This window comes from Bombus flavifrons, chromosome 11, assembly GCF_040668555.2.
Source record: "Bombus flavifrons isolate JBK064 chromosome 11, iyBomFlav1_principal, whole genome shotgun sequence".
NCBI lineage: Eukaryota > Metazoa > Arthropoda > Insecta > Hymenoptera > Apidae > Bombus > Bombus flavifrons.
In genome coordinates this window covers 4175978-4188631 of record NC_138452.1, presented here as the reverse complement: position 1 = coordinate 4188631, position 12654 = coordinate 4175978, and the positions used below count along the sequence as shown (strand labels likewise).

General features: G+C 31.7%; 2 protein-coding genes and 1 long non-coding RNA gene across 3 annotated transcripts in view; 2 read left to right on the top strand and 1 right to left on the bottom strand.

Moving 5' to 3' along the window:
- The window catches only part of LOC138185022 (uncharacterized), a 228006-nt gene that overhangs the window by 31602 nt on the left and 183750 nt on the right, over positions 1 to 12654 (bottom strand). The window contains exon 4 of the long non-coding RNA XR_011174494.1: positions 3696 to 3815. This is a non-coding gene — a long non-coding RNA (uncharacterized LOC138185022). The remainder of the gene's footprint in view (positions 1 to 3695; positions 3816 to 12654) is intronic.
- On the top strand, positions 179 to 1274 carry LOC138185020 (uncharacterized). The gene is made up of 3 exons (XM_069123606.1): positions 179 to 352; positions 769 to 885; positions 954 to 1274. Exons 1-3 carry the CDS (start codon positions 206 to 208, stop codon positions 1110 to 1112), a joined length of 423 nt encoding a protein of 140 aa, XP_068979707.1. The 5' UTR covers positions 179 to 205; the 3' UTR covers positions 1113 to 1274.
- On the top strand, positions 6039 to 12310 carry LOC138185132 (odorant receptor 13a). Its single transcript, XM_069123839.1, has 13 exons — positions 6039 to 6294; positions 6571 to 6690; positions 7223 to 7313; positions 7385 to 7515; positions 9187 to 9325; positions 9563 to 9679; positions 9748 to 9865; positions 10410 to 10674; positions 10738 to 10857; positions 11293 to 11383; positions 11456 to 11589; positions 11908 to 12040; positions 12109 to 12310. Exons 1-13 carry the CDS (start codon positions 6059 to 6061, stop codon positions 12154 to 12156), a joined length of 1743 nt encoding a protein of 580 aa, XP_068979940.1. The 5' UTR covers positions 6039 to 6058; the 3' UTR covers positions 12157 to 12310.

The window sequence follows — 12654 nt, the reverse complement described above, 5'->3', positions numbered from 1 at the left end:
TCAATATTCATAATGCGCATGCAGCATATACGTTGTATTAATGACATACGATTAACAGCAATTTTGAAATTGATACACTTTGTCGTAAATACATTTTTAATGTATACTTTACGGTACCATTAAGAGAACCAGACCCAAAAGTAGTACAAGTACATTAACGTACGGAACTGTCAAGCGTTCGGTTGGTTAACATTGGGTTCATATCATGAATAGGGTTAGAATCGAGAAGCGATTGTTAAAGATAACGAAAATATTCGCGATACTGAGTGGGATTTGGCCAGGTCAAAATAAAATTAAGTTCCTTTTGTGGGCTATGGTGCATATTACTATGGTATCATCTGTCATTGTACAGGTACGTGTCTATAAATTTATATCCACCAATATTTCACGAAAAATCACGGCATCGTTAACGGAACGTTCTACGGTACTTGCAGATCACATTCCATTACGGTTTCGATTTAACTAATATAAAATTAAATAAAATTCATAGATATTCCTAATAATTTCCATTTCAAAACTAAATTTTCGGAGTCCCTAAATAATTTAAGGAAGACATAATTAACTCGTAAATGCTACAATAAAATTTCACATCTTGTGAATTTCGCTTTAATACCAACATCACACTTATTTCAAGTTTAAATAATAATTTCCTAAATAAAAAAATGTAAGGAGCATTATCGTGATTTCGTTGATAATAGCCTTTAAGGGTATAAAATAAAAGAAAAAAATTATAAATAATTAACGATAGACTCGTAATATTAATTTTAGGTAGCAAGAATTATACATATAGGCACTTTGGAAGTCGTACTGGAGCAGTCCTCCTTTATAGGCGCGATAATACTCATGATCATAAAACATGGTAACTATATCCTGAACGCAAAGAAGGTAAGACAATTTTTGCCAATCATGACAAGATACTTTTGATTTGCACACCAATCTTATAAATACCATAGCTTAAATCCCTTTTGAATGACATGTCCGAGGATTGGGCAACCGATCGATTGAAAGAAGAATTTGCCATTATGACGACATACGCATATAGGGGAACCACTCTTGCGATGTTCTACTTTGGTAAATCAATATCTAGAAAAGCAGGTTGCAACTCTGGTTGATAATTTCAATAGTACACAATATAGACTGATCTAGTTAACGCTTACGTAAATAATCAAAATACAACAATTAATTCTAAATTACTCAATAAATGCATAACTAAATTTGAAACACCAATATGGAGAACTGTTGCATTCGTGACGTATAAGTACACAATGAATGGAAATCTGGTGTGGTTTTGTGATATTTTTACTAGAAAATAAAAAAATTAAGTATGGGGACCGGTTGTCCACACTAGGGTTCATTATCGTACATTTTTTAATATAATTAATAGACTGCGATTGTTTGTGCATTTATGGGAAACTTAGAGGTATGAAAATGAACGGAATAGACATAATATGAAAAAAAAAAAAAAAAAAAATAATAAATGTCCAATGTAGTGAGTGAGAAAAATCTTTGCTTAGTCTCCAACTTTTTATATGTGTTTGCAATAATATGTATTTCCATAAACATACGTAATATAACAATTAAGATAGTAACTACTTACTTTCAGTAAACGCGTGCATATGCACAGTCCTTTTTATACAAATGCCATGGACGGTGCGCCTAGTGCACATGTTGAAACCACACAATACATCCTCACCAATATTATACACTATACCAGCTTACTATTTTGTCGAGGATGACCGCAAATATTATTACTATATTCAAATGTATCTGGCTCTCTCTGTATATATAGTTCTCATTGTGTTTGTCGGTTGTGATACTTGTTACATGGTCCTTGTGCAACATGCGTGCGCATTGCTGACTGTGGCCGGGTAAGCAAAGCGAAAATTTCCTCCATATTTCATATTTTATTGAATAAATTGTAATATTTCCAGATATCGCTTCAAAAATGCCATCAATGGCCTTTCCTTCAATGCGAGGAATCCCGAAAAGGGGGCAAAGGAGATGTATAAAAGACTACGTTTCTCTATACAGGGACACCAACGGGCAATAATGTCAGTATTAACCAGCGATTATAAACAATTTTGAATGCTTAAGTGAAAAAGTTATGGTACAAGAATTCATATCTTAGTTCCAATGATTCTTTTTTACGAGTAACCATGACAAAGGATTTAACTATTTTGGGTTAGTGGTAACCATTATCGATGATGGAAATTGTTTTCGATTACTTTCAAACATCATCAACATTGTAATATTTTCTACTAACATTACTTCTATCAATAATTATATTAATAAATTGTATGTTACATTCTTAATGATTCCATTTTTTTAATTTTACTAGATATTTTTAAATAATTTTTCTTTTTAAAAAATCTTTTGAATCGCCAGTCATTTATTTAAACAAAGAAGTGACCTTGTCACAATACTTGAAATGAGTGGTATTCTTGATCCGTGACTGAGGTATTAGATTTTGATTTTTAATCATGTATTTCTCCGCTTCTTTTTTGGAGATTTCTGTTCTGGCTGAGCAATATTTTCCTTGATTTTACTCAAATAGGTTTCTGCGGAATATCGAGAGCACACATGTTACTTACCTTTTTATGTGTATGGGTATAATAGTCCTGTGTGTTAGTATTACTATGGTAGAGGTAAGCTTATTGTAACCCATTTCATATCTTTGAACGCGACTTATCAATCCACTATCAATTATTTGAGATTAGATCGCTACGATGGATCCCTGTTGGGATTTCTACAAGTTCATCGGCTTTCTGATTATTCAATTGTTGCATCTGTTCTGTCTAACGATGCAAGGACAGTTCATCATAAATTCGTCCGATGAGATTTACGATGCAATGTGAGTACAATACACATTATCACAATTTTATTTTCTTCCATTACATTCTTCCATATATTGTAATTTTATCAACCACTTGCATGAGAATGCAATAATAATGCAAGAGAACGAAAAATTATGATCATATGTTCCTACGTAGGTTAAAGCATTTCATGTAATTTGGTAGTTCTTTTATTTATTTATATTTCTTTAATTTGACCCTTGCAGTAAATTTTAGAATTGTCCTTTATAAAAAGAATATTTTATTATCAAATTTAATTAATATTCAAAAAACAAATGAATTTTGTAACTCTTGAGAGAAATAAGATTAAAGTACAATTCGTATGCTTTTGGTATGCCATTAGCTTTTGTAAATAGAAAATTTATTTATTTAATAATTTATTTTCGCTTCATTCGAGTGGTTGTTTGATCGATATAAGTATATGAAATTTATAAATTATAATGACATTCATAGATACGAAGCACAATGGTATAATACGAATCCAGAAATGCAAGCATTTTACGTGTTAGCATTACGGCGAAGTCTAACTCCACCCCGTTTAACTGCTGGCGGTTTAATACAATTGAACATGAAAAGTTTTTCAGAAGTAATGTATCACTAGTGATATTTTGTATAATTATGACATATTCGCTGGAACAATATTGGTGTATTTCAGGTGATGAAACTATGCGTTTCGTATTATACAGTGTTGAGAACAACATCGTAACTTCTTTAAATATAATTTTCTATACTACACAGTACGCAGTATACAAGTTATTGAGAGTAATTGTTTTATCAATACGAATGATAAACTGATATTACAGAAATAAATATTTAAAAATATATGGTTTTGTTTTTACTTACAGCATCTCACACAGATTGGATTCAAGACCCCTTTAATGAATATATACTATGTGTGTCTTGAAATTGACTCTGTAGTGGAACTCGCATGTCATGATTGCGTTGGTAAAGTTTGAAGCAAATCTGAAAATATTTATAGAAGATATTTAATACAAGTATGAGCATGAGTGGATTCAGGAAAATTAAATGTGGAAGTTCTTCGTATTAGTGGCCATGCTATTGACGTAACTGATTGCACCTTAAGTTACTAAACATTTATAAAATGAATGTTATTTATAAAATTTGTGTCTGTCAAGTCGTTTAATTTTTATTCAATGATAAGTCAATACATAGAACATTTTTCACAATACCGATTTTACCACGTTGTAAATTTTCCTTCTAGCTTCTAGAATGAATTATTATCTAAAAAATTAAAAAATTCGACAAAGATCGTTTTTATTATAAAACACAAGACTATTCCCAGATCTTCTCTCCCGCGTGATAAATTTTACTAAATCAAAGTTAAAACATCTTTCCAAGTAATTGTTTTAAGATCTAAATACTTACGTGATAGTAAAAAAAAGTAAAAAAAGGAACATTTTTCCCTTGAAAAAGTTGCTCCAATGTTACTTCAGCGTGCAAAGAATGTTTCTATAAGTTGCTGTTTGTTGGAGATGTTTTGAACATGCAGTAACAGTAGTAACATATACAGAACTGTGCAGTAACATGTTGTTGCTTTAAGCAAAATACAGATTTGTTCATACACAAGCATCCTCATTACAGACATCACTTGACAAATCAAATTTTACCACTGAAACTAAATTTTCTGTGCATGTCGAGAACAACAACTACTCTAGCAGCGATTAATACTGAATAAAAGAATAAGCTTTTATGCACGACCGTTGCTTTCAGTCACTCGTAAATATGTAGTTCTCCAAATGGAAAGAAAGCACTTGGTCATTGAATTGCGCGTAATAAAGCCGTTCGTGAGCAATTTTCTTAAGCGAAGAGTAAATAAGTCATGAAGAGCTATTAAATCGATAGCGCTTAATAAGGACAATGACAATCTATAATAGTGGCTTGTATCCGTCTAAGAAATTATTCAATGGAACAGCGCACGGGATAAAAATCATAAGATCATTGAAGATAGACTATTGTCTCGTGAAAAGTCGTTCTTTCTGCGCGTTCTTTATATTATTTCAATGGACGTGGAAGCAATGGAGAAAAGATTTTTAAAAATCAACAGAATGTTTGGAGTGCTAACTAGTGTTTGGCCGTATCAAAGACCTTTCCCAAGATTAATACAAAGAATCATTACTCTTACGATATTGTTTACTTCTTTCGTTACGCAGGTATTGGTGTTTAGTTAGTTCTAATTCGATCCTTGTAAAGTTAAATTTTTATTTAATAATTTTAAAAAGAAAAATTAGTAACAAAGACTTATGAAAAGGGGATAAACGTTATAAGCATTGTTTGTAATTATAGACCGCGTACCTTATACTTTTCCCCAGTATACGTGGAATTGTGACTAGTATGCCTTATTATATACTAGTGCTTGGGACGTTTGTGAAAATGGGTAATTACTTTATAAACGAAACGAAGGTAAGAGTGTTTTACGAAATAACTCGATCTATTTAAAATTCGAATTGTTTTAACATTATATTAACATATTGACGATCACTGATGTTAAGGTTTTATCATGGCTGAAGTATATGTAATATCAATGAATCTAAGACAATCTACAATTAATGTTAATTAACCTTCGCTTCAACGCTCTTTAGCAATTGAATTTCGAAAATTCGTTGGTGCTCAGTGTATATTTATTTTTAATGAGGAGTTTGTTTGTTGAATGCCAAATTGCCAGCTTTACTGGATATAGAAATACGATCATCCTTCGAGAAAGAAACATATATGTACCTCTTTTTCAGCCTTATACGTGTTGAATTCACGTGTAGGCGATGATGACTAAATCAGTCACTTTTGACTATAGACAACGAACTCTTTAAACTCATGTCCTTGTCATAATTGCAAAAACTGATTTTCTACTTTAGGATTTTCGTAAGATTATAAGCCGCGAATGTTTTAAGATTTGTGAAAGATATATATACTCCGTTCTCAATACATTCAAGCTTTATCGGGAAATTCTAGTTGAGATCAATGCTGAACCACATATTCACAGACTGGGCAACGATAAAATCGAAAGAAGAAAATGACATTATGATCACATATTCGCAAAGAGGACTTCTTCTCACGCTAAGCTATGCTTGTAAGTTTCTCATATAATGCTCAAATTTCTGGTAATTGCCGTATCGATACTGATCATTATTTGTAATAGATATCATTTACGTTTTCCATTTATAGTACACGCTTTGATTACTGGCATATTGATGATTTCGTGGCCCCTCGTACCACCTATTTTAGATATCCTTATGCCGTTAAACGAATCCCGAAAACGCATGTTCATATACCCAGCTTATTATTTCGTGGATCACGAAAAATACTACGACATTTTAGCGGTACATATGGTAATTGTCATGTGCATGACTGGTTTTGTATACTGCGCATGTGATGCGAATTATGTATACGCAGTACAGCATGCTTGTGGACTGCTGGCTATCACAAGGTAAGAAACTCTTGCAAATTTAGTTTGTTTCCGTGACGATGCACGCTGTTGGTTATAAGTATTAGGATACTTGCTCATATTTAAAATACAAATCGAACCGTCTTCGTTGACTTTATTTTCTAATTATTTTGTTATAGATACCTTGCTTCTTATGTATTATATGTGTGTACCTTATGATGTAAACTACTGAATAAAATTTGTTTGATTGCTTTTAACCCTTAGGCCAATAGTATATAATTATATAATAAAAATTATAATTATGAACAATTTATATAGATATCGGTTCAGAAACGTAAGCGAAGGTGTGTTAGATCACCATAAAAATGATGCAAAGTTATCGAAATTCAATTATAGGAACGTGTGTAAATCGATTCAGGCACATCAACATGCTCTAAGGTCAGTATCACCACTCAAAGATCTGTAAATACAGGGTGGTTGGTAACTGGTGGTACAAGCGGAAAGCGGGTGATTCTACGCGAAAAAAGAAGTCGAAAATATAGAATAAAATTTTTCTTTTAATTTTTTTTTTTTTAATTTTAAAACGATCTACAGTGAGATCCGTTATAACGAGACGTGATAAAGTGCACACGTACCGAGCGAAAATTCAAAGTCGATTTTCTCGAAAACAAAGCCTCAAACGAAAAATTTTTATTCTATATTTTCGATTTCTTTTTTCGCGTAGAATCACTCCCTTTCCGCTTGTACCACCAGTTACCAACCACCCTGTATATCATATAACGAGAAGAGAAATACTTTTGCAGTAAAGCGTTTTTAAAGTTAAAATTCTACAAGTTTTCATCTAGAGCTGCTTCGTTTAAAATATCATAGGCAAATTCGCTTCTCATTTCATGTAATGGCTCATTTAGTGAAAAAGATGATATTGTTTTATGAATTTTTTTGACAGACTAATTTGCACACTTTAACGTAGATATCTGAAGCTAATTGAAACCAATCATCACACTTATTTATTCATTTCTGTGGGAATGCTGATAATGTGTATCTGTGTGTCGTTGTTACAGGTATAATGTCAGTTGTTACTATTAATCTTACATATATTTTCCATATTGATTAATCAATTACTCGAATTTAGGTGGCAAATGAGAAGAATGACTCATGGCTAGTTCAGTGTATATTTTTGTTTGCTCAATTGTTTCACACGCTTATTCTTACTGGACAAGGACAATTTGTAATAAACGGACTAGACGGCGTTTTTATCTCTATGTGAGTAAAGAATCAATATTAATAAAAAAGTAAAACGAATTTATTTTGATATATATCATGATAAATAACCTATTCCTAAAACATAAAATAGCAATTGGTCCAAAAATTTTTAAAAGTTGAATTTTTCTGGAATTTATAGATACATACAAGTTATAACTAGACCTTGGATGTTTGTGCAAATTCATACCTTTATCAAAGTGATTAAAGAAATAAGACCTAAATGGAGATTTATTTCACTTAACAAATATTACAATGTAGTTTGGATATTTTGTATAACTTCTGTTATTACGTGTGCAAATTGTATCTATAAATATTCTATAAACGAGTACATATTCGTATACTGATTATAAATACAAAAACTACACGGTCACTGGAAATAATCATATCCAAATACACCTGTCTCGGATATGTTGAACATAATGAAATTTTTGTGTACGGTACTATTTTCTCTCAAAAGAATACCTAAAATCTTCATATCGCGACTGTGATTTTCTTCAATACACTGAAAATATTTGACGTTTGGAACCAGTTTCCAATACTAATTCATTTCTCTTTTAATCTTCCGATTCTCTATCTTCTTATTGAACAAAATTGTTCTTTATAGATATGAATCGCCATGGTATACTTTTCCAGCGAAAATTCGAGCGTTATATATATTAGCGTTAAGAAGTTGTCTATCCCCTCCTCTGTTAACAGCCGGTGGTTTAATAGTATTAAATTTACGATCTTTCGCAGAGGTAGTATAACAATCTGATTCCAAGTTGATTTTAAACACTTTAAACACTTCAAACGCACAACTTTGTTTGAGATGAATTTTCGTTTCCAGATCATCAAAGCAGCCGTTTCTTATTACACGGTAATGAAAACTAAGTGATACTGTTCATATGGAATATAACGATAATGTGAAAATTATAATAATTAATAATAATATTTAATAATATGGAGTATAATAAACATAATGTGGAATAGAACAAGTTACGTAATTCGTGTGAGATTCATATCAATATATTATATGTCATCATCATGTCAATACGCATGTTAGTTAATTAAAATATTTGTTACATGTAATTGTAGAAAACGTAGATCATGACGAAACATAATCCATTACACATTATATCAATAAAATGTACATAATTATGGTTATTCATGAGTTCATTATCGAATTTACTTATTACATTACGAATTTTTAACGTGAAATAGAATTACGATTTTTAACTTTATAAGAATAATCAGACACTCAAAAATCTTTATTTTCTTCTTATTTCTTTATTTTCTTAACTTCGTTGTTCTGTTGCAAACCTACTACATTATATTAGTTTGCTTTTCACATTATATGTAAAACCCTACGTTGACAATGTATAATTCTGCAAATATCACTCGTTTCCAACATCTGTCATGTTCTATAAATAGTACCTATGCAGAATAAGGACAACTGATTCCGCCCGTAAGTGCAATGATTAAATATTAATGTGCATGCAGCATATACGTTACATTAGTGACATATGATTAACAGTAATTTTGAAATTGATGCACTTTACCGTAAATACAATTTTAATGTGTACTTCACGGTTCCATTAACAGAACCAGATCCAGAAGTAGTAGTGACGTACACTAACGTACGAAATTGTCAAGCGTTCAGTTGGTTAACATTGGGCTTCTTATCATGAATAGAGCTACATTCGAGAAGCGATTCTTAAGGATAACAAAAATATTCGGGAAACTGAGTGGAATTTGGCCAGATCAAAATAAAGTTAAGTTTAGTTTGTGGGCTATGGTGCATATTACTATGGCATCATTTGTCTTTGTACAGGTACGTGTCTACCAATTTATCTACGTGTCTATGTAAAAAATTCTCGCAGTCTTTAGATAATTCAAGGAAACATGATTAACTTTTAAATGCTATCATTATTAACATTTCACACCTTGCAAATTTCATTTTAATATCAACACTCCATTTAGAGAAGAATTTTCCTTGTGGCTTTTAAGTGTTGAGAACAGAAGTAAAATTTCTAAATAATTATGGATAGACCATTAACTTCAATTCTAGGTAGCAAGAGTTGTACATATAGGCACTTTGAAAGTCGTGATAGAGCAGTCGTCTATAATCGGTACAGGAATTGTCATGGTCGTAAAACATGGTAACTATATTCTGAACGCAAAGAAGGTAAGAAAATGTTTGCTAATCATTACAAGATACTTTTAATTTGCACATCAACCTTATAAATGTTCTAGCTTAAATCCCTTTTGAATGACATGTCCGAGGATTGGGCAATCGACCGATTAAAAGAAGAAGTTGCCATTATGACGACATACGCATGTAGGGGAACCACTCTTGCGATGTTCTATCTTGGTAAATCAATATCTAGAAAAGCCAGTTGCAATTCTGATTGATAATTTCATTAGTACACAACATAAACTGATTTAGTTAACGCTTACGTACATATTCAAAATACAACAATTAATTTTAAATTACTCAATAAATGCATAACTAAATTTAAAACGTCAATATCGAAAACTGTTGCATTCGTGACTTAAAAGTACACAATGAATGAAAATCTGGTGTGGTTTTGTGATATTTTTTACTAGAAAATAAAAAAATTAAAAATGGGGACCGGTTGTCCACACTAGGGTTCATTACTTAACATTTTGTAATATAATTGATAGACTACGAATGTTTGTGCATTTATGGGAAACTTGGAGGTATGAAAATGGACGAAATACACATAATATGCAAAAAAATAATAAATATCCGAGACATATAGCATTCGTTATACAATGTCGTGAGTGAGAAAAATCTTTACTTAGGTTCCATCTTTTTGCATGTATGTGCAATAATATGTATTTCCATAAACATACGTAATATAACAATTAAGATAGTAACTATTTACTTTCAGTAAACGCGTGCATATGCGCATTCCTTTTCTTACAACTGCCGTGGACAGTGCGCCTAATGCACATGATAAAACCACACAATACATCGCTGCCAATGGTATACGCTATACCAGCTTATTATTTTGTCGAGGATGATCGCAAATATTATTACTACATTCAAATGTATCTGGGCCTCTCTATATATATCGTGGTCATTGTGTTCGTCGGTTGTGATACTTGTTACATGGTTCTTGTGCAACATGCATGCGGATTGTTGACTGTGGCCGGGTAAGCAAATCGGAAATTTCCTTCATACTTCATGTTTTATTGAATAAATTGTAATATTTCTAGATATCGCTTCAAAAATGCCATCAATGACTTCCCCTTCAATACGAGGAATCCCGAAAAGGAGGCAAAGGAGATAAATAAAAGACTACGTTTTTCTATACAGGGGCACCAACGGGCAATAATGTCAGTATTAACCAGCGATTATAAACAATTTGAATGCTTAAGTAAAGAAGATAAGAATTCATATCTTAGTTTCAATGATTTTTTTACGAGTAACCATGACAAATGATTTAATTATTTTTGGTTACTGGTAACCATTATCGATGTCAGAAATTGCTATTGGTTACTTTTTCAATCTTCAATTACTTTCAACTATTGTCAACATTGAAATTGATATATATTTTTTATAACTTCAGTATCAGATAAATCTTCTGAATATTTAGCGATCGTGGTGTTCGACATAAACAGAAATTATTATTCTCATAGTTTTTAAACTGATTCCTATTTTTGAGCCCGTGCTGTTATGTTCTCACTTTTAATTATATATTTTTCCGCTTCTCTTTCGGGGATTTCTGTTGCGGCCGAGAAACGTTTTCCTTAATTTTACTTCGCTACCAGGTTTCTGACAAAAATCGAGAGCGCACATGTTATATACCTTCTTCTGTGTATGGGTATAATAGTCTTGTGCCTTAGTATTACGATGGTACAGGTAAGCTTCTTCTAATCGTCTTTGTGTCATTGACCATGATTCATCAGTGAACTATTGATTGTTTGAAATTAGATCACTACGATGGAAATATGTCTGGATTTCTATAAGTTTGTCAGCTTTCTGATTCTTCAGTTCTTGCATCTGTTCTGTCTAACGATGCAGGGACAGTTCATCATAAATTCGTCCGATATGATTTACAATGCAATGTGGGTATAATACATGAGTATCATGAACATTTTATTTTCTTATGTAGTCTTATCAACCACTCGCTTGGACTATTAATAATGCGGAAGAACGAAGAATTATGATTCTATATTCCTGTATAGTATAAAGCGTTTTAGGTAATTTGGTAGTACTTTAAATTTTCTTGTATAGCATGTTTTGGAATTAAATTAAATATAAAGTAACTATGTTTGCCATAAGCTTGTGTAAACCAGAAATTTCTAATCTATTTTCACCTCGTTGGAGTGGTTGTTTGTACGACTTAAATGTATGAAATTTATAGATTATAATGTAATTCGTAGATACGAGGCATCATGGTACAATGCAAATCCAAAGACGCAAGCGTTGTATATATTAGCGTTGCGGCGAAGTCTAACTCCACGTTATTTAACTGCCGGTGGTTTAATAGAATTGAACATGCGAAGCTTCTCAGAAGTAATGTATCAATAATGTTATCTTCGATAATTACGATATATTCGCTGGACAATATTGATCTATTTCAGGTGATAAAACTATGCGTTTCCTATTACACAGTGTTGAGATCAACATAAACAACGGACCGATATACACTGAATTATAGTAACTTTTGAAACTAGTTTTTGTGAAATTGGATTTTAACCTCAAGTGCTATCATGGATGCACTTTCATTATGTGAATTTTGTTTCATTATTGACCTTTTAATATTATTATTACAACGTGATTTGTGACCACTGCAAATAGTAATTTTTATATTTTTCATGTAATAGTAGATTATAGCAGAATATGAAGTTAATTGTTTTTATTTGACATTATTAACATCTAAAATAAAGAAAACATTTTCATCGACGCGAAGACCTTATTTTCGAATTACCAATTCGAATAGTAATGTTCAATTTTACACACAGAAAAATGATTATAAAATTGCTATTCTGGAACAGACGAGACTTATTGTAAGTTTCGTATATCTTTCCTATATTTTTGGTTCACGAGACCCAAAAATTTTCAGTATGAGATGCTGCTCAATGCTATGTGGAAGGATTAGTCAATCAATAGAATGAAGGATGAATTTG